The 27,973-nt window shown below is 42.9% G+C and overlaps 1 protein-coding gene and 1 long non-coding RNA gene across 3 annotated transcripts in view; one reads left to right on the forward strand and one right to left on the reverse strand.

Annotated features, from left to right (window-relative positions):
* Nucleotides 1–17,807, reverse strand: part of LOC140908651 (uncharacterized) — a 29,366-nt gene extending 11,559 nt beyond the window's left edge. The window contains exon 1 of the long non-coding RNA XR_012157944.1: nucleotides 17,564–17,807. This is a non-coding gene — a long non-coding RNA (uncharacterized LOC140908651). The remainder of the gene's footprint in view (nucleotides 1–17,563) is intronic.
* Nucleotides 17,532–27,973, forward strand: part of AGPAT5 (1-acylglycerol-3-phosphate O-acyltransferase 5) — a 116,015-nt gene continuing 105,573 nt past the window's right edge. The window contains exon 1 of one of the 2 annotated variants that reach the window (XM_073336236.2): nucleotides 17,532–18,158. In XM_073336236.2, coding sequence (XP_073192337.1) covers nucleotides 17,940–18,158 — 219 coding nt within the window. In that variant the 5' untranslated portion in view covers nucleotides 17,532–17,939. The remainder of the gene's footprint in view (nucleotides 18,159–27,973) is intronic. The other variant, XM_073336235.2, reaches the window with a different exon arrangement.

The raw sequence follows: 27,973 nt of genomic DNA on the forward strand, positions 1-27,973 counted from the left end.
CTCTGTAACTGGAAATTGGTGAAGTAGAACTCTGTTCCACTGTGGCTCTGGTTCTGAGGAAATCTGGGTAGTAGATTGTTGAATATGATATATTGTCATAGACTTTAGATAATCTTTCTACTGAGCATCAGGACCAAAATCTATCGAAATCTGCAAGTAAATTTTCCCATTTAAATTCAATGCTTTTCTGTGGTCAGATCGAGGAAAACATTAATATCTACTTATTTGCACATGAGTTGCCACCTTTTCCATTTAATGATGTCAGCTAAGTGAAGCTAATTTTTGCATCCAAAAGAAAGCTGTTGAAATTCCATTTAAACTGGCTTTCCTCTCTCCACTAATTTTTTTTCCACCTCGTGTCTCCCTCCCATTGGCTAGATAAAGGAGAATTTCCTCCCACAATAGATGGCCTGTGGTGTGTCATCCCTTCCCAGTACCACTCACCTTGTGGGCTGTCTCCTCATAAAAGAGGAGGAGTCTATAATTGCAAAAATGTTCAACACAAACTCCATGTCCAACCATTCCAACTTTTTGCTGGGAGAGTTATACTACTTAATTTTCAGTGACTGGCACTAAAGTTTTACTTTACTATTTTTAAGAGGTAGAGTTGATTTTTAGGATGTATGGGGTTAGGTAAAATGGTCCTCTACATAGTAGACAGCTGCACCCACAAAGGGTGGTTTGCTTGCAGCTGGTCCCTGTGAATCACTCAAATCTGACTAGTGGCTCCTAGTAGCTGTATGTTCACTGCAGCACCACATCCTGAGACTTTGCTTTGACTTGCATACTAAACCTAGTGAGGGTAGCTAATGGTAAAAGCAACCAGTGAAAGGGCATGTCTGGCCTTCTGACTGCAGAAGTCTCCTACAGCGAATCTGACCAAAAAAACAACTTGCAAAGTATTATAATAGCAGAAACAGTGCTGGAGCAAACCAGTAGATAGCTTAGAGGAGTGTTGCAGATGGACTATGATACACTGGTCAACACAACCAAGGAGCGAACACTTGGTGAATACTAGCCCACAGAAACTGAATGAAGAATGGAAAGAGAAACAAAAGCATGTCAGTTCAGTCATCACCGTACAAACAAGGGAAATTCATCACTCAGAAACTGAGGTGGGATGAAAAGTCTGAGATCAGAACGAACACAGCAACATGCAGAAACAAACAACTGGATAAGTGAACAGTGTAAAGATGAACAAAGCCATGGACTTGGTACAAGACAAAGTGGTGGAAAGACTTCATTTGGCCCCATCATTCTCCTGAACTAATGGACAGGAATCAGAAGAGTTGATCTCATGAATATATGGGGAAAAGTGAAGTATATACTGTACCAGTACACTGGGAGAATACCTCTCCTTTGAAAAATACCTAATGTTGTCTCAGATGGTGCTAGGAGCAGTATATACGTTGCTGATAATGAGGCGATAAATGGCTGCACTAGTGTCAATATGGAAGCCCTCTGGGTAAGTCAGTCTGTTAGAACACAGGACTATCTAACTCTCTCTAAACCTGTTTTAGTTTTTTTAGAAGGTTGTGAAGTTGTTGGGAGAAATGCAGAGATATTAAGGCCTCCTGGTATAGTTCAAGCACTGTATCGAAATCATGCTTAATAAAAATAGAGGATGTGGAACCAGACATAAATGAACCAAATGAATGTGTATTAGGTCTAACTGGTGGACAAATAACAAGAAATTGGGCTATCCATCCATCACTCCCTTTTTGGGTCCTTAAAGAAAGAGACTTGGGGCAGGTGGGGAGATTGAAGAACAGACCAAGGCTCCTGGAGTGAGCTTCGCCATCATGGCTGCCAACCCTGCCATCCCCTGGGACTCTTCTTCATTCTAATCCTGAGGGATGTCCTGATCAGACTGTGCCAAAGAGAGGGATCCAGATGACATTGCCACCCCACCCACTCCAGCTGAATCCCACTGAAGATAAAATGGGATCAGACTTTAACAGCAGCAGTTCCAGCCTATCTCAACTAACTTATTTTCTTTCCCCCAAAAGGACAGTTATTACCATCTAAAAGACTGTCAAACAAGGGTTTTTTTTACTTCTAAAAACTCTCTCCAGGGAAAGGAAACAAGGGATATTGTTAAAATGAAAGCCTTACTTAATACTTAATTTCATATCCTTTAACTGTTTTTCCTTCTTTTTTTTCTTAATAAAAGGTTTAAATGATTTTAATGATGTGTTTGTCACGGTACTAAGCAAGGTCTCTGTACAACCAAACTCTTGACCTTTGTTGAACACTGTTTAACGTTGGACAGTGACTGGGTTATGTTTACCCTTTGACCCACTTATTAATCTAAATTAATACAACAATACTAATAGAAGGATGTTGTGGTAAAGTGTTGGATTATGAAAGGAGAATCAGGTTGTATTTTTTGTATATTATATCTCCACAGTGGGGAGTAACTGAAGGCACACATTTGTCATAATATGACGTAGGTGACTTTTTAGCAACAGAACTGATTTTGCACTGTAATGCAATCACAGTGATGGACAAGTTTACTTAGTACGCTCACAGGCATTTATTATTAACAGTGTTACAATATTATGCGTGTTATAATGGAGGAGACATATGCACGAAGATTATCAGAACAAAATAATATTGCTATATGAGACTCTTCTACTTATAAACTATATTTTGTCTTCTTTCTGTGTGAATACAACCTTTCACTTAATGCTGAGGTGACAGTTTATTTTGTCTGTTGATTATTTACATCACTGTTGTCAACTGTGTACTAGATAAGTCATTGTCTGTAGTGTACTTTGCAACACTGAATAACTGGAGTTGTTGGAGTTAAGAGATGCCAATTACTTGACTGTGGCAAAATTATCACAAACTTTACATGAAAAAAACCTTTTTAAATTGAGTATCAGTAGCCAATGTGATCTGTGCTGTATAAAAACATAAGAAGATGAGCACCTTTATTCAATCTGTGGTCCCAATCCTGCTAGGCATCTAACTGTGGAATTTATATTCCAAGAGTTGTAGGATTGGACCCTAATTTAAACAAATAAAACAAGATATACATATAATACACATGGTCATGCTGCAAGCACAAATCAACAGTGATATCTAGAAAAGATTACCAATTAAAGGGCCTCCTGGAAAAAGTTCAAAAGAAAGATTTAAACAGAGAGCGGATTTGATGTATGAAAACAAGAAGAGACTGTAATTTTGTTTTTAATAATTTTGGGGGGCTATTATACTATAGTTCTGCAACTTTACAATAAAATAGTTTGTTATTCAGTCACAATTGTTTAGGTAATTTCAGCTGGAATAACTCAGTTTATGGTAACTCAGCAATAGTGTCAGTTTACCCGATATGAAGATTTTCTGTAGCAGTTGGTATAAAAAATCCTGAAGCAAAGAGTCCCCATCAATCAAACTGTCTAATTTGCAGTTATTATGAAAAACTGAAACCACCTGGGCCCTGATCCTTCAAGGAGCTGATCAGCCTCAACTCCTAGTGAAATCAACAGGAGATCAGGATGATCAGCACCTCAGAGAGTGGGGCCCTCCAGCAGTATGGAAAAAAAATGATACTCCTTTCCAAATGTAAAGTGTATGTTTGCTCTGCTGAACACCATGTACTGTATTTATCTTGTTTCTAGAGTTCTTTTTATTAGTTATCACTAATATTTCAAACGGCTGTTCCCCCTTCCCCACCCCCACCCCCCAAAAAAAACAACCTAAACCAAAACTTATTAGTTTAACTTGGATAAAAGTATATGTAGATTTTTGAATAAAATTTCTGGGCTTTACCCTTTTAACCCAAAGAATATATATAAATAGATGATAATGTCTGGGATTTCCACAGCCTAAGAGCTGCTATAAATAGTTCTAAACATTTTCCCACTTCATGCTTTTCAAAAGAACATTCTTTACTTCCTTTCTTGGAGAACCCCTGGGAATAATGCTAGATCACAACTCAGAAAATATGTATATTAGAAGAGTTTAAGAAAACAGAGCTAACAAACTTGCTAACAGCAGCTCTCAAATTAATTTCACACAGGAGAAATGGTTAAATATAGTCTGTTGCAAGTTCATGTTCATAATTCACACCAAAATGTCCCAGCTAATCATTTGTTGCATGTGTCCATTCACTTCGTCTGTAACTATCTTTTTTTTTTCTCATTTTACTAAGGAATTAATTTTTTTCTGGCCTCACAAGCGATAGTGGAATTTATTTGTATTTACTTGATATATATGCATGCATTTGACATTCTGTAGATATAACACTAAAGCAAAACACATCCCTTCATATTTTTTTAAATATAAACTGGATAGCCTTCTAGAGACATCTGTTTGACTTCAACGTTGAAGTCAAACTGTTCAGACTAGACGTAAAGTTTCTATCTAAAATCTCTGTTCTCTAAGTTTTTCCCATGACAGCAGAATCCCTAGCTGCAGGCTAGGCTAAGTGCTTTGTGAAACTGCCTACATCTCTAGAGAAAGGTGCCAACTGCCTGAATTGCAGCACCCCCTGCAGGAGTTGAGCCATGTAGCAAAGAACGCTTTGAGTGTAAAAGAAAATAGTCACAGCTGCCCTTCTGAAGCGTGACAGGGCAATGTAAGGACAGAAAGGTATAAAAGAATTGCTCTGAGACTATTCATAATAATGAAAGCCAGGGCCTTAATATAGCATTGGTCTCACAAAAAGAAAAAATGAAAGAAAATAGACATTCACATCTTGTGCAAATTAATATAGTTGTAAAAGGGCTTGTAAATCTGAAGCCCAGGAGGAATTAATTCTAAAGAAAAACCGTATAATTGGTGTATGGTAAATGTGACAAATATAGCTCCCTGCCACTCTGCCCCTCATCCTTTTAGAATATCCTCTTATCTGATCCTTAAACTCCTATAGTCCTTTTAATTAGACAGGCGCCAAGTATCTGTGCCAGTCTTGACTTGCAGTTATTTGAAGCAACTACAGTTGGTGACCTGAAAAGACTGAGATTTACTGTTACAGGGGACAGTAAGAAATTATTTGTCTAGGAAAGTAAATCACACATCCTCTCGTAATGGACGGTCCCTTGCAACATTCAACTGTACAGAATAGCTTCCAGCTGAAAAATGTGGCAAGTAGAGCGTGATAGAGCAGTTCAATTTCAGTGACCCTGAATGGCTCAAAAAGTATACATATGAAAGCAAAAACTCCCAAACGCTTTTAAACTATTACAAAATATATAGCTGTTTACTGGAAGTGTTTCATGCATGGCTTAAATGTATACAAAGATCTAGATAAACATTAATGAAAGACCAGATTCAAAACACACATTTTAAAATGGGGTCTAAAAACTGGCAGCAATATGGAGTTCCTAATGTTAGATGACAGTAACTTCTGTAAACAAGAATTATGAAAAGAGAAAATCCTAACTGCACAGGACCTCCAGTAAAACAAGACAACCTCTGCTTTGTGAGGTGCAAAAAGTATGATCAAAGAGATTAACCAGTCAAAAATATATACTGGATGCACCCCTGTGTGAAATGCCTTGCAAGTCATGGGTAAGTCAAAAACGGATGCCTCATGAATCCAGGTTTGCTTTGTTTTGTTCGATGAGTTTTTAAAAAATGTATTGTACTAAGTCATACTTGGAGTCTGAAAGTTACTTATGTCATCCAATTTCTCAAGGAATGGCCCGATTATCTTTATATTTTTCATACCTCAAGAACCACAGTTCTTTTTCAGATCCCTAGTTAATTCATAATATGGTGTGTGAACACTACACTAACTTAAATAGTGAGGAGGTTTAAGGTCTACATGTTCCAAAGTGGCTCTATTTTGAGTATTTCTGACTTTGGGTACCCATGTTTAGAAACCTTAGGGACTCATTTTTCAGAGCTGCTCCAAATGTGATTGATTTGGATTGTGAAGACGGAAAATTCTTAATAACAAAAAAGATTTTACTCTGTATGTGAGCAGAGAAAGCTCTTATTCACTAGACTGGTGACCTCTCAGGACACTGCTCTAGACTTTGCACATGCTGTGGTGAGAGGAAAACTTTCTTAGACTCCACTGCAGCCAGAACACAGGGACATAAAAACTCTATTACAGCTGGTTGGCCACAGAATAGGGCAACTGCACCCTAGTTCCCTTCCAAAATACTTCATCTGTCACTGGTTACCTATACACTAAGGTGCTGTGAGGACAGTATAAAGAGAAGAACATCTAAGAACCCCAGTATCGATGGACAATGGCAAATGATGATCATGATGTCTTACTAGCTCACTGGGCGAGTAACCCAAAGGCTGAACATTATTCTCACTCAGTATTCTGCAACAACATTGAGTCTATTGGTCTACACCGGCAAACCAATATTATAGGTTTGCCATTTTGATGGTAGCAAGGTAACCCAGAAACAGAATTGGTGACGTAATCAAGACAATGCTTTGATCATCACTCCCTCTAACTTCCAAGCCTACCCTGGAAACAGAATATACCAGCCAATGTGTTGTACCAGCAACCACCTGGGATAGTGTTATGTTTTTCCCACAAACTCTGTAGAGTCAAATAAAAACGACAGTAGAACCTCAGAGTTACACACTGACCAGTCAACCACAGACCTGGCACTGGAAGTACACAATCAGGCAAAGACCAAAAAAAAGCGAATCATAGAATATCAGGGTTGCAAGGGGACCACAGGAGGTCATCTAGTCCAATCCACTGTACAGTACAGTATTGTATTAAGCATAACCAACAAAACAATACAGGGAAAGCAGCATTTTTCTTCTGCATAGTAAAGTTTCAAAGCTGTATTGTTAATGTTCAATTGTAGACTTTTGAAAGAAAAAATATATTTTGTTCCATTATGAACATTTCAGAGTTATGAATAACCTCCATTCCCCAGGTGTTCATAACTCTGAGGTTCTACTGTATGATTCTCTGAAGGCCTTCATCCCAGTCGTCTGCCTTTCCCCAAATCTTCTGATTTTTCAGTTACAATCTTTTACCATCAAACTTTGTTTTTGACATTCACAGTATTATAGATCAGTGGTTCCCAAACTTGTTCTGCTGCTTGTGCAGGGAAAGCCCTGGCCGGGCCGGGCCAGGCCGGTTTGTTTACCAGCCGCGTCCGCAGGTTCAGCCGATCGCAGCTCCCACTGGCCGCGGTTCGCTGCTCCAGACCAATGGGGCCTGTGGGAAGTGGCACAGGCCAAGGGACGTACTGGCTGCCGCTTCCAGCTGCTCCCATTGGCCTGGAGCTGCGAACCGCGGTCAGTGGGAGCTGCGAACCGCGGTCAGTGGGAGCTGCGAACCGCGGTCAGTGGGAGCTGCGAACCGCGGTCAGTGGGAGCTGCGATTGGCCGAACCTGCGGACGCGGCAGGTAAACAAACCGGCCCGGCCGGGGCTTTCCCTGCACAAGCAGCAGAACAAGTTTGGGAACCACTGATCTATAGCCATCCCTTTTCCAGGAAGTGGCAATCTCATTCTCTTCTCCCACCCATGCCATATTTGTCTATGTAGCCCTCATCACTGTAGTATCTGAGTGCCTCACAATCTTTAATATATTTATCTCCAGAAAGCTACGATAATACCACATGTAGTAAGGACATTTGAACCCCCGAGCCAAACTGATCATTTCAAAAAAGGAGTAAGATGCTAAGATGGCTTAGTCCCAGGAGAAGCTTTGTTGCTGTACCCTAGATAAACTATAGTGGGCAGCTGGACTGAACAGGAAGTTCCGCAAACAAGGAGTTACAGTGATCAAGTTGAATTATTAAAAATCAGCAATTAAAAGATCCAGGCCAGCTGTAGAGAAGAAAAAAGGCAGAGTTTGGCAGTGTCCCTAAGAAGGTAAATGGAATGTTTAGAGACAGAAATTTATATCTGAATCCAAATAGGAAACTAAAATCAACAAAGTGGAGCAAGGAAAATAATTTTGGTTTATGACAAACAACAGAAAAACAGCTAGAAAAATAATTTCCTCAAATACAAGGAGACTCAATATATCTTAGTGTGACTGGTGTCACTGATCTTACTTCATAAAACAGTGAGGATTAAAGAGAGTTATGGGCCACTCATGGTATATTTTTTTAAATGTCTGTTTTAACTTGAAAGTGCATGTTTCTATCTGCATCTCACTCTCCTCCATCCTTCAGTCATCTAGGAACAGCAGACGCACCCCCACCAACTGCCTAAGAAATTCTTGATTTCAACCAGCATAGATGGCCCAGGATAGCAGCCACCTGTGCCTCTTCCAAAGAAAACTGCCAGCCTGGGAAGAAGCACCTCCAGTAGCCTCTATGTTAGGGCTGAAAGGAAAAAAGGTGAAGAAATCTAGGGAGAGCAACGGATGGGTCACTTGTCATGAAACTGCCATATTCAGTGCCGAGTTTCCCTCTCCCCTCTTGCAGAACCATCTGTCTATCTGCCTATACCTGGAGTGGAGTGGAGAAAGGTAATTCCTTTTTGCAGAGGATTTTGATATTTTGTAATCTGGTTTCATTCTGATTAGGAATGAAAACCAAAAATTTAGATATTCTCCATGAAAGGAAAGAGCCCTGGCTCCAGAGCAGTCTGCATAGTGGGCTGCCCTAGAACTGCAGAGTCTGGAAGTAAGGGCTACCCAGTAGCACTCCACTGGGGCTCCTGAAGTGCTTGGCAGGTGAGCTGGTAGGATACCAGGCAGGTTTCCATCAGAACTGTGGTGAAATTGAACCCATCTCTGAGAATAGTTCAGATTTCACCAAACTGGCGAATTCCAACAAAACAGTGTTTTATCTGAGTTTTTCTGACCAGCTCTACAACCACTTCTAATCTCTCTTCCTTGATGCTGCTGTCAAAAGGGAAGCAATCACTGGACATTAGTAAATTTCACCTACTCCTCTCTTCCACAACCCCCCAGCCCCCGCAAAGCAGAGGACTGAGTACCCCACACCTAAGAGGGGAGAGATGGGATGTTCCTGATCCTACAGAAACATGCTGACTCACTGAAAACCAAAAAAGTGTTGTTAAAGAATTCCTATTTACACTAAAAACTGGCTATAAGAACAAACCCCAGAACAATTTAGTGGTCCATTTAGCTCAGTATACTGCTGCTAGCAGTGATCAATTCCATATACTTCAGAGAAAAGCATAAAACTCCATTATATACAAAATTGGGCAAACCAAGATCAAGTGTAAACTTCCGGATTCAGCTATAGGCACAGTAATTTTATCCTAAATAATGTAATTGCAGAGGCTATTTAACAATTTCCTGTGGGAACAGGAATTGCAGGTTAGTTTTCAGAACTTATCAATTACACAGGCTAAAGTAGAGCTCTTCCAAAGAAGATTTTCCATAAACTCAAAGATCAAAATAAATTAATAGGATACTATTTGACTGACTAGTGGGTCAGACAGCCTCTGTTTGAATATAGAGTATGCCTTCTCCTAGATCAGATATCTACTGGGGCTAAGGAGTCTGGTCTATCCCTACAATGGACTGCTATTTGTTTGGTCCCTACCCTTTGACCTGTTCAGTTGGGGTGATCATATAGCACAGCTCTCCAGGTCACTGGAACTCACAAACCTTCCCACCACATCAAGATACAACCCCCAGGGAAGGCTGACTTGACTATAGGAAGGGGAGTGTACCAGGGGAGAGGAGAAGGAGTAGAAACAGACTGGAAGGGGAAGGAGAGAAACTGTAACTAGGAAGTGTGGGGTTCGAGGGACTGGGACTTGCTGGACAAGTAGATTGCAACTGGGAGCTGGACAGGGAGAATGGGACTGGAAGGAAGTGAAGGAAAGGGGGGGGAGGAGCCAGATGATTGCCGGGGGGGAGCAAAAAGATTGGACAGGGAGCTGGAGGAAAAGTGAGACTGATTGGACAAGAAGACTGGGTCTGAATGTCAGTGAAGGGGAAACATGGGTTGGGGTGGAAAACTGGAGGCCAAGGGGAAGAAACAGATTGGACAAGGAGCCAGGATGGAGGACTGGGGAAAAGAGATTGAGTCACAGCAGGGAAACTAGGACTGGGCTGAGAAGCCTGAGGAATGCAGTATTGAACTGGGAAAGAAGAGACAGGGCTGGGCCAGGAATAGGTTAGAGCAGTAGTCTCCAACCTTTTTACGCCCAAGATCACTTTTTGAATTTAAGGGCAACCCAGGATGTACCCTTCCCCGAGGCCCCACCCCTTCCCCAAAGACCCGCCCCGCTCACTCCATTGCTCGCTCTCCCACACCCTCACTCACTTTCTCTGGGCTGGGGCCCAGGAGTTCATAGTGTGGGAGAAGGCTCTGGGCTGAACATGGGGCAGAGGGTTGGGGTGCAGGAGGGAGTGATAGGTGCAAGCTCTGGGAGGGTGTTTGGATGTAGGAGGGAGTTCCGGGCGGGGGCAGAGTGTTGGGGTGCAGGAGGGGGTTTGGAGTGCTGGTTCTGCAAGGGGGCTCAGGGCTGGGGGTTGGGGTGCGGCCTCCCACTGGGCAGTACTTAGCATGGGTGGCTCCCAGTCAGTGGCGCAGCAAGGCTAAGGCAGGGTCCCTGCTTACCCCAGCCCCACGTTGCTCCCGGAAGGAGATAACGTGCTTCTGTGGCCCCTGGAAGGGGCAGGCAGGGGCATGTGGCTCTGCATGCTACCCATCTCTGCGAGCACCGCCCCCAAAGCTCCCATTGGCCACAGTTCCCTGTTCTGGCCAAAGGGAGCTGTGGGGGTGGTGCTTGCAGGCAGGAGCAGCGCACGGAGACCCCTGCCCCTTCCATGGGTCCGCAGGGGCGTGCTGGCCACTTCCAGGAGCAGCGTGGCGCTGCGGCAGGCAGGGAGCCTGCCTTAGTGGCTGCTCTGCTACACCGCCGGAAATCACGAGAGATGGTGTCATAAATATAAAGGGAAGGGTTACCACCTTTCTGTATACAGTGCAATAAAATCCCTCCTGGCCAGAGGCAACATCCTGTTACCTGTAAAGGGTTAAGAAGCTCAGCTAACCTGGCTGGCACCTGACCCAAAGGACCAATAAGGGAACAAGATACTTTCAAATCTTGGGGTTGGGGGAGGGAGAGAAGGCTTTTGTTTGTGCTCTTTGTTTACGTGTTTGTTTTCTCTTGGGACTGAGAAAGGCCAGACAGAAATCCATTTTCTCCAACCCATCCTAATCCAAGTCTCCAATATTGCAACCAGTATAGGTAAGCCAAGCAAGGCGGATTAGTTTATCTTTTGTTTTATGTGAATTTTCCCTGCGTTAAGAGGGAGGTTTATTCCTGTTTTCTGTATCTTTAAGGTTTTGCCCAGAGGGGGATCCTCTGTGTTTTGAATCTGAATACCCTGTAAAGTATTTTCAATCCTGATTTTACAGAGGTGATTCTTTTACCTTTTCTTTAATTAAAATTCTTCTTTTAAGAAGCTGATTGCTTTTTCATTGTTCTTAAGATCCAAGGGTTTGGGTCTGTGTTCACCTGTACAAATTGGTGAGGATTCTTATCAAGCCTTCCCTAGGAAAGGGGGTGTAGGGCTTGGGGGGATATTTTGGGGGAAGACATCTCCAAGTGGTCTCTTTTCCTGTTCTTTGTTTAAAACGCTTGGTGGTGGCAGCATAGGGTTCAAGGACAAGGCAAAGTTGTACCTTGGGGAGGTGTTTAACCTAAACTGGTAAGAATAAGCTTAGGGAGTCTTTCATGTGGGTCCCCACATCTGTACCCTAGAGTTCAGAGTGGGGAAGGAACCTTGACAGATGGGTTGGTGACCACTGGGTTAGAGGGACAGAATAGAAAGGCTTAATCTTGGGGGTGGGTGGGGAGGGAAATTGGGAAGAAGAGTCCTACTACAGCACATTGCCTTCCAGAGCCCAGAACAGAATCCAAGATTCCTGAACCTTGCCATACCTCTGTGGTCTGAAAATATTTGTGAAAATCATTGGCAAATGTCTCTCAATCCCCTGTAGCGCTGGTCCACATAGAGGATGACAACCTACTATTGCATTCAGTTATTCCATTAGCTCAAGTGGCAGGGGTCTTTGGGGCAGAGCTAAAGGATGAACCCACATGAGTATCAATATGCCACATGATGCAATTTCTATTATTTCAGTTTGCTTTTTTTAAACACTTAGGATATTACACACAAGAAAAGCCTATTTTAAAACAACATTAAGGTTGCAAAGTCAAAAGCTCAAAAGTTAGCAAATGCCAGAATTAAGACTGCCCACAACCTTAATTCGGTCACCCTGTGTGTATGCATTATAATACAGTCTTTATAAACATGATCACATACTATTTTTGACACAGGACTCCTGCCTCATTCAGTGCATAGGCCTATTTGGTCCCTATGTTCTCGATGGATTCCTTGAAGGGCCAAAAAAGAAGAGAGGGACCAACTAAATCTGGGAGATAACAAATGAAAAAAATACAGTGTGCAGGTTAAAGATTCAAAATCAGCATTCCATAGAGGGCCACCGAGCAGAAAACACCAGTGACCACCACTCCTTGAAGGAATTGAGCGAACTAGTGGATACTTCCCAGAGGAACTCTGCCTGGAGATGTGAACAAACTACTGACTGGAAATGAGGCACATGGTCACAGAGCACCCCCACACACACATCAAGCTCAGTCCGGTCCCTTTCTGTGATTAACAGAAAAATTAAATCTTAACTCAAATTAGCCACCAAGGCATTAAAGTCCATGATGTAAATATTAGTTCTTCAGGGAGAGCCACGGCCAATGTGGTCCAATCTAGGCCCCTGACTAGGCCAGGTTATTTGGGTTAGGGTAGGTATAGCTTTCCTTCCCTGTCCTGGCTTCACCTTTTACTGGCTCCAAAAAGCAGACAGCCCTTTTTATCGGTCTTGCTGGGAACTCACATGTTAAGAGTAACAAGAAGGGTTTCTTCAGGTATGTTAGCAACAAGAAGAAAGTCAAGAGAAGTGTGGGCCCCTTACTGAATGAGGGAGGCAACCTAGTGAAGGAGGATGTGGAAAAAGCTAATGTACTCAATGCTTTTTTTGCCTCTGTCTTCACGAACAAGGTCAGCTTCCAGACTACTGCACTGGGCAGCACAGCATGGGGAGGAGGTGACCAGCCCTCTGTGGAGAAAGAAGTGGTTTGGGACTATTTAGAAAAGCTAGACGAGCACAAGTCAATGGGGCCAGATGCACTGAATCCGAGAGCGCTAAAGGAGTTGGCGGATGTGATTGCAGACCCATTGGCCATTATCTTTGAAAACTCATGGCAATCAGGGGAAGTCCCGGACGATTGGAAAAAGGCTAATGTTGTGCCCATCTTTTAAAAAGGGAAGGAGGAGGATCCTGGGAACTACAGGCCAGTCAGCCTCACCTCAGTCCCCGGAAAAATCATGGAGCAGGTCCTCAAGGAATCAATTCTGAAGCACTTAGAGGAGAGGAAAGTGATCAGGAACAGTCAGCATGGATTCACCAAGGGAAAGTCATGCCTGACTAATCTAATTGCCTTCTATGACAAGATAACTGGCTCTGTGTATGAGGGGAAAGCCGTGGACATGTTGTTCCTTGACTTTAGCAAAGCTTTTGACACGGTCTCCCACAGTATTCTTGCCAGCAAGTTAAAGAAGTATGGGCTGGATGAATGGACTATAAGGTGGATAGAAAGTTGGCTAGATTGTCAGGCTCAACGGGTAGTGATCAATGGCTCCATGTCTAGTTGGCAGCCGGTATCAAGTGGAGTGCCCCTAGGGTCAGTCCTCGGGCCGGTTTTGTTCAGTATCTTCATTAATGATCTGGAGGATGGTGTGGATTGCACCCTCAGCAAGTTTGCAGATGACACTAAATGGGGAGGAGTGGTAGATACGCTGGAGGGTAGGGATAGGATACAGAGGGCCCTAGACAAATTAGAGGATTGGGCCAAAAGAAATCTGATGAGGTTCAACAAGGACAAGTACAGAGTCCTGCACTTAGGACGGAAGAATCCCATGCACTGCTACAGACTAGGGACCGAATGGCTAGGCAGCAGTTCTGCAGAAAAGGACCTAGGGGTTACAGTAGACAAAAAGCTGGATATGAGTCAACAGTGTGCCCTTGTTGCCAAGAAGGCCAATGGCATTTTGGGATGTATAAGTAGGGGCATTGACAGCAGAGAGGGGAACGATCACGTCCCTCTCTATTTGACATTGGTGAGGCCTCATCTGGAGTACTGTGTCCAGTTTTGGGCCCCACACTACAAGAAGGATGTGGAAAAATTGGAAAGAGTCCAGCAGAGGGCAACAAAAATGATTAGGGGACTGGAACACGACTTACTAGGAGAGGCTGAAGGAACTGGGATTGTTTAGTCTATGGAAGAGAAGAATGAGGTGGGATAGCTGCTTTCAACTACCTGAAAGGGAGTTCCAAAGAGGATGGAGCTAGACTGTTCTCAGTGGTAGCAGATGACAGAACGAGGAGCAATGGTCTCAAGTTGCAGTGGGGGAGGTTTAGGTTGGATATTAGGAAAAACTTTTTCACTAGGGGGGTGGTGAAACACTGGAATGCATTACCTAGGGAGGTGGTGGAATCTCCTTCCTTAGAAGTTTTTAAGGTCAGGCTTGACAAAGCCCTGGCTGGGATGATTTAGTTGGGGATTGGTCCTACTTTGAGCAGGGGATTGGACAAGATGACCTCCTGAGGTCCCTTCCAACCCTGATATTCTATGATTCTATGAATGGCCTCAGCCTGCTACCAGCCCTTATAAGTGCTGAAAGGCCAACTCTTGCTGGTTCTGCCTGGAGTTCATCATCATCTCTAGGCAACCCTGTAGATCTAAACTTGCTGCTCTTCCCTACCAACTGGGCACCTTCTTAGTGCAGGGAGTGCCAAGGTGGTGGGGCCTTTGGCCAGGTGTAGCAAATGCCTAGTACATCCTGCCACAGTGCTCAGCTTGATACCATAGGGTCTGATACGGGGAAGTGCTGAGCTGTGGAAGCTGTGCTTCAAATGTAAAAAATGCTAAGTAATCTGAAAAATCAAATGCTAGTCATTTCTAATTAGGCACTGAATTACTGAATACTTTTGACCTTGTTCTCTCTGTATTTCAATTTCTTATTTGTAAAATGGGGATAATACTACCACCCACTCATCTTCACAAAAGGGGTAGTAAAGCATTCTGACACTAAAGTGATGCACACCATAGAAGAGCCATGAGAAAATTTATAATTTTGTCTTCAGAACAGGGTTTGAATACTGTGCACTAAATAAGGTATGGAGAGACACATTGAACAATGAGGAGAAAACACAATATTTAAAAGCTGCCAGGTAGAAGTCCTATAAAAAAATACCATATGATCATATAACTAGAGACTTTATCACAATCATATGCACAGGGGGCCAAATTTAAGTTGCAAAGTCAAGTTTGCTTTAGAATTCCATCTTTCCAGGTGCAAAAATAATTAATCTCCAGCCCGAGCAGAGCATAAGATATCAGACCACAAGATCATAATGTTCTAATTACCACCTTGCCTTTTTCCCCTCCGTTCGAGTTCTGACATGATCTTATTGGCTTCTGTCTCAAACTTATATCTAAACATGAATGGAATACCAGTTTTGAAATGGTATAAAAAGTATGAATTTCCATCTCTAGAAAGTCAAAAGATGTTGGTTGCAAAATCACATCGAAACTGAAGTGAAAAAACAAAATGGTAATCAGAATAACATGATTTTATGGACTGTTATGTGACTTGTTGATAGTAGGACACCTTTGGTAGAGCAAATTATTTCCAAACAGGATGCTTTTCCAAATAGTGGTCCTAGACCAGTGAACAGAAACAAAATACTGTGATCTTATGAGAAGTAACTTGAAATACTATGTCATCTGTGCAATATGACCATGTTAATGTTGCTGTGAACTTTGACTTTCCAAACTTGTGAGTTTAAATGTTCATACTTAAGTTGGTATTCACATAGTATTTTATATTTATGTGTTTGATTTTTTTTGTGACATTATCTGGTTTCATGCATTCTAATTAATATTTACTGGTTGTGGGTGGATTAAATTTGCCAATACCATCATATAATTAACGCTATGAGGAATAGTTTTCATATTTTAAGCTGTTGCCTCTAGTGCTTTACATTTCAGCGTTCCTTCTGGAGGAAAAGGGTGGAGTTAGGTAAAATGCCATTGTATGGTATGAATTGTTTAGTTTGATTTGTGGGGTGGGGGAATTTATAGGTGGAAGCTCTAGACAGAGAAATGAATACACACACATCTGTGAACCAAACAAACCTCGTTTGCAAGGCTGGAAGGCCTAACCGAAATTCCTCTCACCAACAACCAAACTACATGAACTTTAGACACACCAGGTTGCTATCTCATCTTAAAAAAACCACAATTTGTCAAACATGCTGTTTCATTTAAACTGAAATGCTTTGCAGAGATATTTTGGTTTCAACAAAATTTTCAGCATGAAAGGGGAGGAGAGAGGGAGTGTATGGCTTTAGCCTGGTAGACACACACAAACTTCCTGAATTGAAAAACTCAATCAAAAAATAAATTTTGATATAATTTCATTTTCACAAAAGCATTCAAAAGATTTGGGTTTCATTCCAGATTTCAAAAGCTGTCATGAAACAGAATTGTGTTCTGGTCAGCTCTAATACATAGCACCTGAGGGCTTGTCCACATAGAGAAATTTACCAACAAAATTTCAGGCTGAACAGTTACACTATGGCAAAACGATAAACAACTGAAAACAGGGTCTTAGAATGGGATGCGTCAGGCACCTTGCTAATAGGTGGCCCTAGCAGCCCTTTCCATAAAAATGAGCAGCCCAGGTAAAATAAGAAAATAACTTTTTTGATAGGTATAAACAATCCACTGACAGGGCTTAGTAAGAAATTTCCTCTGTGGGCCGCTTATTATATAAGCGTCCCCTACATGGTGTCTTGCACCTTTCTCTGAAGCAGGTGGCCACGGTTAAAGATAGCATATTGTTATTATTTATTTGTGTTACAGTAATGCTTTGGACCCCATGGTGCTCGACACTGTACAAACATGGGTCAGACAGATGGTCCCTGTCTCAAGGAGCCTGCAGTTTACTGTCCAGTATAGCAACTCCTAGGCAACACTCACAGAGAAGGACCGCCAGCACACACTGATGCTGGTGACAGTTTTCTTGCTACACTGGCATCCCAGCAGCTATAAACTGGGGGAACCCTCACTAAGCCTGCTCCCCTGGTGACAGGGGTTGGGGGTGGTGGGCACCCAGGATGGGGGCGTATCTGTGTGGATGGGGGCAGGCGTCCAGAATAGGGGTTAAGGGTGGGAGGAGCCCAGGATGGGGCGAGCCCAGGATGGGGCTGTGAGGCAGCGGGTGACTAGAATATGGCTGGGGAGGGGGCAGCAGGGCCCAAGACGGCGGTGAGGGCTGGCGGTACCTGAGACGGGCTATGGGGGGAAAGGGGGGACTGGGGAGGGGGCAGCAGGTGCCCAGGATGGGGGTTGGGAGGAGAGGGTGGCCAGGGCTAGGGGGGAGAAGGAGAGTGGGTGGCCAGGATGGACCTGGGGCGGCGGGCGGTTGCCCGGGACGCAGCAAGGGGGGAGGGGAAGGGCGGAGGCCCGGAGCTGTGGAGGGGGCGGGGAGGGCAAGAGCTGCCTGTTCCCCGCCGTCGCTACCCAGCCCCGTCCCGGGGACGCACCTCACGCCGCCCAGGCTCCAGCCCCACCAGCACCCGCCGCCGAGCTAGGCGGGGCGGCGGCCTCCGGTCTCTGCCCGCCCCCGGAAGTCTCCCCGCAGCCACTGAGGAGCCACCTTGTTGCGGCCCGCGCCGCTGCTGCCGGGCAATCTGGTGGCCAAGCGGAGGCGTTTGAGGGGCAGCGCTGAGCCTGGCCCAGCCCCCAGCGCCGCCGCCGCGCTCGCCCTAGCCCTAGCCCGGGCGCCGCCCCTGCCCGCGCCCGCCGGGCGGGCCATGCGGCTGGGGGCCGGAGGCGGCTGGAGGCAGACCGGACGCGCTCTCAGCCCCGCCGGGCGCAGCGCACGTGGATGCTGAGGGGCGGCGAGGCCGGGCCGGGAAGATGCTGTTGTCCCTGGTGCTGCACACCTACTCCATGCGTTACGTCCTGCCCGCCGCCGTGATGATGGGCACCGCGCCGACCTACGTGCTGGCCTGGGGCGCCTGGCGCTTGCTCTCCGCCCTGCTGCCCGCCCGCTTCTACCGGGAGCTGGATGACCGGTTCTACACCATCTACCAGAGCATGGTGCTCTTCTTCTTCGAGCGCTACACCGGCGTGCAGGTGAACCCCCCGCGCCTGGCACCGGGAGAGGGCAGCGAGCAGAGCGGGGGGCCCGGGGCGGGGGGAAGGGAGGGCTGCATTTGGGGTCACTGCCAGTCAGCTGCCACGTGGAGCGACCGGGATCTGCCCTGGGACTCGTGAAGCCACCCATCGCCCTGCCGTTCGGGTGCCACTGCACGGACTGCTCAGAGCGGGCGGAGCCTGGTCACCCCGCGGCAAGCATTTGTTGCACCTAAACTGGTGCCCTCGTAAATACTTAGGCAGATGTTGGCCTTGCTCCCCCGAGTAGTCTCACTGAGGTCAGAGTAGCATGAAGGCAAAGAAAATATACTCAGACCACCACTGGATGTTGTGATTGCCCACCTAACCCTCTGTTTGCACCTCTCCCTTCGACCTCGTCACTCCTTCCTGTTCTTGTCTCGGTTTTGCAACTAAGCGAGCTGCCCTTGATTGCTGCCACTGACCTTGAAGCCCTTGAGCAGCACTCTTGGAAGTCAGTGGTAAAACTCCTACTGACTTCTGTGAAGGCTCTGACCTTTCCATTGTAAGCTCTTGGGGGGGCTCCGAGTCTCTTATTTTGTAGAGAATCATCACAATAAGTTTTTATCTGCACTTTTCATTCACAGCTCTAAAAGTACTTTACAAAGGAAGGCAAGTATTGTTATGCTCATTTTACAGGTGTGGAAACTGAATCATACAGTGGAGAAGAGACATGGGCACAATAATGCTATGGAATCCAGACCCCCCAGTTAGTGCTTTTAACAACTGAACCGTGTTGTCTCTGTTGCACAATCATGATACTAAATAGATAGGTATTAAAATAATAGTCACGAGTAAGGCAAGCAGAGTTAATGAAACTACTAGATGTTGCTACTGCTACCCAAAGCAAAACTTGAGTGACCTTCCTTCAGTGCTTTGCAAATAATGGATCCAAACATATCTGTAGTGCTGAACACTATGAATACAGCTTGGATTATAATTGCTGATGTCTGACTTGGGTTTCAGGTTGGACTTTTTCTATTATCCTCTAATTCAAAGTAGAGGGAGTGTTAAAGGGATATCTTTGAGATAAAATAGTATGTAAAATGAAATTCCTTACTATATTGCTGCTAATAGTTTAAATTATTATAACTAATGAAAGTAAACATAATGTCTCAATATTTGTACTGCTCATTTGCTCAAGTTTTGGGTCAACTGAAGTTAATAGGAGCTGTGATCACTCAGCAGCTCTGAATTCAGGTTCAAGACCTCAAGTTAGGAACCCAGAATTGGTGGCCTCTCTTGCAAGTTTCAGCCGTCTGTTGCTGCTGTCAATGTGCATCTGTGTGCAAATAATTATACTTCATATTTATTGAGCACCTTATCTTGGAGAATCTCAAAACACTGTACAGATATTAATGAAAAGTCTCCTAATGCCGCTGTGGGGGGGTTACATCTCCATTTAGAGTAGGAGAAACTGAAGTATAGAGATGTTAAGGCCTACATTTTCAAAAATGTCTTAGTTTTGGATCTCCATTATGAATCACCTATGCCCTGATTTTCAGAGCAACTGAGCACCCCTTATAGGTCCAACTGTAGTCAATAAGAGCTGCAGGTCCAACTGTAGTCAATAAGAGCTGCATAGCTCTGCACCTATGAATATAAGCCCTAAGTGTCTGAAGATGGGTAACCAAAATTGTGTACGCTTCTGAACATGTAGGACTAAATCGTTTGGCCAGGTTCACACAGGAAGTTTGTTACAGAACTGGAAATGGAGCCCAGATCTCTTGACTCCAGTTCTGTAACAAGACTATGCCTCCAAGCATTAGCATTCTTGGAGACTTCAGGAGCCAAGTTAGCGATGTGCATATTTTTGTTTACAAGCTTGTTAGTGCCTTTCAATGCTAAACTTGGACTTCTCCTGTGTGGAAGTTAAATGCATAAGGAGCACTAACTCATTTGATTTCTGATATAAACTGGAACAGGGAGGAAGGATAGTGCTGTGTTTAAGGCACAGGACTAAGATCTGGGAGTTCTGTTCCCCGCTGTGCCACAAGTTGTATTACTGTGGCCAACTCAATTAACTTCTGTCTCTGTTTCCACATCTGTACAATCAGAAAAACAATACTTCCTTATGTCACAGGGTGATGTTAATTGCTTACTCTTTGTTCACAGCCTTGTATTCACATAACATCTTCCATCCAAAGATCTCAGTACATTATTATTTATTAGAAATGATCTCCCAGAGGTGAAAGGCTAGCCGTTTAACTCAACCAATCTTAAGGACAAAATTCAAAATCAAGAATATATGTATGATGTAAACCATAACAGAATAAATATATGGTTCAGATTTCCTATTAGGAAGGTGCCCTGGGGTAAATATTATGAACAGGACACTTATCATTGAAAAATGCCTGCTCTGTTTGAAAATCTAGCACTAACTCATAAGAAAATAAGAATAGAGAATGTCCAGGAAAGACATAGAAGGGAAAACATCAAGAAAACCACTAGCTATGCCAATGCTGTGCTTTTTTCTTAATTTCCCTCAGTTGCTTCAGTGCAAGTCTATCAGTGATGGCAACATAGACCATCAGTTGCTATTTTTGTCATAGGATCAAGTAACCCTGCTAAGAATTGCAGCAGTGGATGATCTTTGGAAAAAGTGCAGTGCAGGCAAGGCTAAAAAGAAAGAGGGAACAGAAAGGAACCGAAAGCTAACAAAGGGGAGAGTCCCCAAGACCAGTGCTTGTGGAATAAAGCTTGTGGCTTAAAACCAGAAGATGGAAAAATAAAGGGAGGGAAGAGGGAAACTGAGAGTAAGAATTAGTCAGAGAAATGCCAAATACCTGGTACTTTCAGCATTTTCAGGTGTAGGAGAGAGAATCCCTGAAACTCATTTTATGTACACATTTTACTGCTCTTGATTGCATTTCTCTGAAAAATATTCCATAGCTCTTAACTTGGAGAGGGGTCAGGTCATGGCATAGGCCCCAGCCTTGCAAACACTTAAGTAGGTGTTTGCTGGATTGGGGCCATAATGTTGAAACTGCTACTTTGGGGCACATAATTAGGTTAACAGGGCAGGCAACAATTTTTCCCTAAACTTCAAGGCCTGGTGCTTATAGTAAAATATCACTAAACTGAAATCAAACAACAAAAATAGGATATAAGAATGTTAACATTATACTTCTATAGCATTCTTCATCAGGGCTCTCAAATTGCTTTACAAACATTAAAGCATCCTAACATCTCCCCTGGGGGAACTAAATTACTGGATGATGAATTGCATAAATTAGTAGAAATGAAAAAGATCTAGCTTAAATCATTCTCTGGTTTTACAGACAGGGAAACAAGATGTTAAGGACCTGATCAAGCAAAGCACTTAAGTATATACATAGTGTCATTGAAGTCAATAAAACTACACATAAGTTAAAATGCTTTGCTGGATTAGGGCTTTAAGTGACTTGCTCAAAGTTGTACTGTGAGACAGTGGCAGAACTGGAAAAGATAATTTTATTTGAGACTGTATCCTGTCCAGGATTCTTTGGATCTGTTATATTTGCATGATTTGTGGATTTTTAATGCAATAATATATCTATTCTGTCATAAATATTGGATGTGCCTGCTTTTAAAATCCTATCGGTCATGAAATTTCCATTGATATCAATGGAAGTTTTACTGGGTTAACACTGTGAGTTGAGTCCTATATGTAGATTATTTTTTTAACTAAATTCAATAATAGTGTATCTTATTTTTGCAGGAATGGAGAGGAGAGAAAAGGAGGTTTCTGTGTAGCAACAGCTATTAATCCACAAAGTATCTAATTACACACAGTTTTTTCATTCCTCTAACTTAGGGTTTCTAACCAACTTGAGTTTATAAAAACAAAAACCCTCCTCCTTGCTGCATATGAATTTTAACTTTATAGCAAACACTTTAAATTTAAATTTGTGAAATAAAATGGAAACTGGGATATATATTTAATTATGTAGCAGAGCTAGTCTGATATGTAATAACCTATAGGGATTGGGACTAGAAATAAATTTAAATATATAGTTGTTATTGCAGAGCTCTACAACTGTAGGAACCACTGCTCCAGCATTTTGTTTTAGAGTGTGGTTCTGGTCAGTGATCATGTAGAAGCAGTGCCTTCTTACTCAATCAGCTGCTGTTCTTATATTTTCTGAGTCATATCTGCTTACCTTCCTGCCAAAAATATGCTTTGTGCTCCTGATAGCTTTGCAGATCCCATACAGCAATGAAAGAGAGAACTAGATTCTGTTGTGGCTCTCACGTAATCAACAAAACTGTTAATGAATTTTCAAATGCAGTCTTATTACTGATAATGATGCGTCGCTTGGCTTTCAGAACCCAGAGTGAATTTACAGAGTTGGCAATTAGAAAAAACTTCCTAACCTGCAAATGAAGTCAGTTTAGTCAGACACATTGTGACTGTAAACATGAAATCCCATGATGCCACTTAGAGCCATTTTTCAGCATATAACTATATTTTAACTGATATTCGTGCATTTTGTTGTGACTCACATGCTATAAATATTTATTAAAATAAATCTGTATGCTACGTTCTGACAATGCCCAGGAGCACTAGCTTGGATTACAAACTTATAATACTGAAATGTGTAAATGCAATCTGCTGAAAAGTGGGACATGGTTAATCGCCACATTCCTTTCCCTCACATGTCTATCTTGTTGCGAGATCATTGTGTTCTTAAGATACATTTTCTATTTTTCTTTGACTTAGCTGTTGACTCCTCTTTGCTCTGCTGTGAGCTACAGCAGTGTTACAATATATTTTTTCTAGCTAGCACATATATAAGATGTTTAAATACTTTTTAAATTTAGTTTAAAGTGATAGAAAATTTGACAGCAAAGGATGTTACTGAATGACATGGTGGGTCAGAACGGCCACTGACACAAACAGGTGCAACTCCTCTGAGTCATTGGGGTAGCATTTGCTATGCTAATTGTAGATTTGGCCCCAAGTTTCTAAATCTTCAAATATGTGGGCTATTTGCAGTTGGTTCACTTAGTTTATTGTCTGTTAGTATGTCTATTGTTTCTTTTTGAATTCACCTTTGTGTTTTGAAGCAGTTCTGTACCCTTGCCTTCAGGGAGCCCAGAGTTTGTATGGTTTCAGAGTAACAGCCGTGTTAGTCTGTATTCGCAAAAAGAAAAGGAGTACTTGTGGCACCTTAGAGACTAACCAATTTAGCTCACGAAAGCTCATGCTCAAATAAATTGGTTAGTCTCTAAGGTGCCACAAGTTCTCCTTTTCTTTTTTCAGAGTTTGTATGTTCTTATTTCAAGGTGTGACTGTGAAAACTAAAATGTTTAAAAATATTTCTGTGATTAGAGTGCTTGAATGGCTGAAAGAATTGGAAATGGGATATGGTAAAGCCTTTCACCTCTCAGTGACCATTTAGACCAGGTGTTCTCAGGACAACTTTTTTGGTGGACTGGCCTCAGAGTGCGGCCACCAACTCTTGTTGGTGGCTGCTCTCATTTTTTTCCTAAAATATTTGCGGGCTGGAGCCTGAAGCCCTGTGTCCAGCTCCTGAAGCCCCACAGATGGGGCCGTGTGGCTGGAGCCTGAGGCCTGCTGCCACACAGCCAGAGTCCAGGTCTGGAATCTGAAGCCCCATGGTCAGAGCCTGCCTCCACTGGGCTGAAACCCAAAGACTGAGCCTCACTGCCCCTGTGAAGGTGGGGAACCAGTGGCTGCCTGCTCCTCCAGCGTTGTGCCCCAGGTGTCTCCAGAAGGGGGCAGAATCCAACCCCTGCTGGCAGCCCCAGCAACCAACACCAAGGCAGTGCATCCAGGAGCAACAGGGAGGGACCACTACTTTGCCACTTCCCCTCACCACCCCCAGTTAACAGCCCAGGAGGCTTTGGCCGCATTTGAGAAACGCTGATTTAGACTCCTATCCCAGTTGCCGTCAGGGTGGTGAAATTAATGCCTGTGGTGGTTGTGCATGTGTTTCACAGCTGGTGAGGGGTAAATGCTCTTTATTGTAATCTTTTCTAATTTTGTTTGGTATTTGGGTTGACTGGCAATGTAGAAATGTTAAAGAAGCAGCCAGAGTGATGATTTCTTTAAGAATTATATTCAAACTGCAGGGTTTTGACAATGATATAAAATCCATGCCTGATTTACTGTGAATGGTTTTTGGGTTTATTTTCCTTGTCCAGCATGCACACATCTACCTTTCTGTCTCCATCTGGACCCTCTTTGGAGCAGGAAATGCTAGAAGTGATGCTTCTAGAAGCGTTATGAAATTCTAATTTTAATAGGGCTCAAGTTATTAGGAGAATTGGATGTGTCTCATTGGTAATGCTTCCACAATTATAGTCAGCACAACCATGTTGTTTCTAACATCCATTACAGAGTATGTACTACACCACAAGTACGCTACATTGTATAATATGCTTTCTGCAATGGGAGTTAAAGTTTGGACCTGTATACATTCATAGACAAATAGTTTTTAACGCTTTGGCCTAGTCTGTACTGGGAAAATGGCATGGTGTTAGAAAATGTGCTGAATAACACATAGTTAAAAAACAACTTGGCATCTAGTAGACAAGGACAGCTGTGTTTAAAAATGTTAGCTGCTGATGGCCAGGAATGCCTTGTTTGTCCTAGAGCTCTCACTGACATTGCCACTGGAGATGCTATAATAGCAATCATGAGATATGTTGGGGGAGAAAAGTCCAGTATAGTCACAGCCTGGTATTCCTGTCTAATGCTAGAAGCTCTTGGTGAGGCAAATGGGTGGCAAAAGTTTGGGAATGGTTAAGGGGACAGGTTTGAGACTATAATGAGTGTGTTGATGGGAATGGAAGTTAACTATCCCTAGAAAGGGCATCCCTTTAGTGACAGACACTATAGAGGAGTGCTAAATCTCATGATATAAGGTAATGAAACAAGGAAATGTTGGGACCTGACCCTAAGTTTTAAAATTATGACCAATTTGTTTGGGTCTGACTTTCACAAACTTTAGAAAGGATCCCTACTTTTTCACAATTATTTCCCAACTGGACACTCACAGAGACTGGTTTTAGAATAAACTGTCTCACCAGGGATGTTAGATAGACCAGGTGGGGGAGGTAAAATCTTTTATTGGACCAACTTAGGGATAGTCAGGAAGAGGATTCTTACTAAGGAATATGTGCCTTATATAGTGCAATATTTCTTTGTGTATATTATTGTACAGGTGTTAAATGATGCTGCTTAAGCACGATGGATAAAGTTTCCAAACGTAGATACCTAACTTTAGATACCTAAATCCACAAATAGATCTAGGTAGCTAAAGTTAGGCACCTGAGTGAAACTTTGGCCATACTCTGTATGTCTCAAACATATTTTTGGATATGTGTTTCGTGCTACAAGATGCAGAAAATCCCACACTGGGGGTGCATGTATGCATGCAAGATAGATAATGTGTGTCTATCTATCTGTGCTTAATTTCTATTCTGATTGCCTTTGACTGCCACTGAGGGTGAAAGTGATGTCCCATTTAAACACACAGAGACGGTGTTTACCATTCAGCTGGATGCCAAGTAGAAGTTTGGTATATTGCAGCCTGTGACTATATGTTAGGGGCCAGCACTGGGAGATTCAGTTAAATCATACAGGGCCTGACATTGAGGTGTTTTGTGCTTGTTGCTCCCATTGTCTTTGATTGAAGTTGTGGGTACTTAGCATTTCTGAAATCAATCTTCTATTGTCAAAACCAAAAGTAACCTAAAAGCTCCGGCAGTTGGCAAACTAGTAAAAACCTGTTTGGACAGTCTTGTAAACTGCACTGTCTTTTTAATCTCCAAGTTATGACTGTACTTGAGTTTCATAATGATGTCAGCGATCGAAGGTTGTATCTGTATCTAGTACCAACATGTGGAATTGTCAGTAAATATAAAGTTAGGCATCTAGGGAAATCCTAAGAAGTCAAAAATATATGCTGGCTAGCACTAAAGAGAAAAGGACTTATGAATAATACCGTGGGGGATTAAAACAAAAAAGGCTTTGTGTTTGAAGGCAGGTTCAACTGCAAGAACAAGAGGATGAACTAGAAGGATTTGCATTTCTAAACAATCATTTAAACAATCCTGTTTGTGATTGAGAGTCAGGAGATTTAACTTAATCACAAACAGGATTGTTTAGATTAAGTCAGATCTCTTGACTCTCCATTTTTACAATCCTGTTTGTAATTAAGTCAAATCTCCTGGCTCTCAATCTAGTGCTCTATCCTCTCAACCTTCATATAGGGATAGTTTCTCTCCTCAGATACATTTTACCCCAGTGGTGACTGAGCAACTGAAAGGGTGACCAATGTGTAGCTGTTGCCTTATTTAGTATAGTGAAACCACCTTCTCTTATTAAGCATCTGTTTTGCAGATTTTCCTACTTTGATTGACCTTATAACTCTTCAGGAATTGTTTGAACTACATTGACCCTTTTTTGTCATCATAGTTATTAACTAGTGCATAATGGATCATGGAAATATCCACAACAGCTTTATATTTAATACAACCAAATAGTTTATGTACAGTTGACTGTTAACAGAATGAGAAAAGACTCCTTTATATTTGGTATAGTGCCCCTCTTGCTCTGCTATTGCCATTCTTAACATTGTTTGAAAAAATTGGGTGTTACTCTGGATTGACAGTGAATTACTTCAGTGAATTATTCAGATTTAAAGTGGTATAGCAGAACAGAATTTATCCTAGGGTCCCTTAGTAGTGTTTAGATTTGAAAATAGGTTTGGATGAAAGAGATCCTGACACTTCAGATATAAAGAAGTGTTCTGTTGAGGAGAAAACTTCCCTTATCTATTTTGGATTATTTTTTTAAAGAACTTTATGCAGAGTGAAATGGGGAAAATCTTCTTTCCCTCCCCCTGCTTCTGTCACTCAATATGTACAAAGCAACCCCACTATAATAGATGGGGAGCTGGACGATCATAAGTATTGGAGGGAGAGACTAGTTTGTTTCAAGTTATTTTGATTTGCATTTAAAATTAGTCACTCATACTTGGGTGAATTCTGCTTATTTGAACATATGCCTATATACTAAAAAATTAAATTTCAGACTGCATCATGTTTATAACATGAATATCATTTATGAAATCACACATTGCTGTTAGACCAGAGAAGTGTTGGAGAACTAAGTAAGGCACTTTTGAAAATTTTTAAGTAACATTTTCAAAAGTAACTTTGGCGCCTGCATTCCACTGAAAGTCAGTAGTATTTAGGCTTCAAAAGCACTTTTGAAAATAGAGAATAGGTGCTTATGAAAATCTTATCCTGAGTCACAAATGAGGAAACTCTAGCATTTTCACTATCTTCCTTTTCCATCCCTCATGATTCATTGATAAGTACATGCCAGCCTAAGAGTTTAGGGCAGAGGTGGCCAACCTGTGGCTCCAGAGCCACATGCAGCTCTTCAGAAGTTAATATGTGGCTCCTTGTACAGGCACCGACTTTGGGGCTGGAGCTACAGACACCAACTTTCCAATGTGCTGGCAGGTGCTCACTGCTCAAACCCTGGCTCTGCCACAGGCGCTGCCCCCTCCCCTAAGCCTGCCATGCCCTCACTTCTCCCCTATCCCCCCAGAGCCTCCTGCATGCCATGAAATAACTGATCAGGGAGGGAGAGGGAGGTGCTGATCAGTGGGGCTGCCAGTGGGCGGGAGGCACTGGGAGCAGGGTGGGGGAAGTGATGGGAGCTGCTGACGTATTACTGTGACCCTTTGGCAGTGTACATTGGTACATTTTGGCTTCTTCTCTGGCTCAGGTTGGCCACCACTGGTTTAGTACAA

This window comes from Lepidochelys kempii, chromosome 3 (assembly GCF_965140285.1).
Source record: "Lepidochelys kempii isolate rLepKem1 chromosome 3, rLepKem1.hap1, whole genome shotgun sequence".
In the NCBI taxonomy this organism is placed as follows: domain Eukaryota; kingdom Metazoa; phylum Chordata; order Testudines; family Cheloniidae; genus Lepidochelys; species Lepidochelys kempii.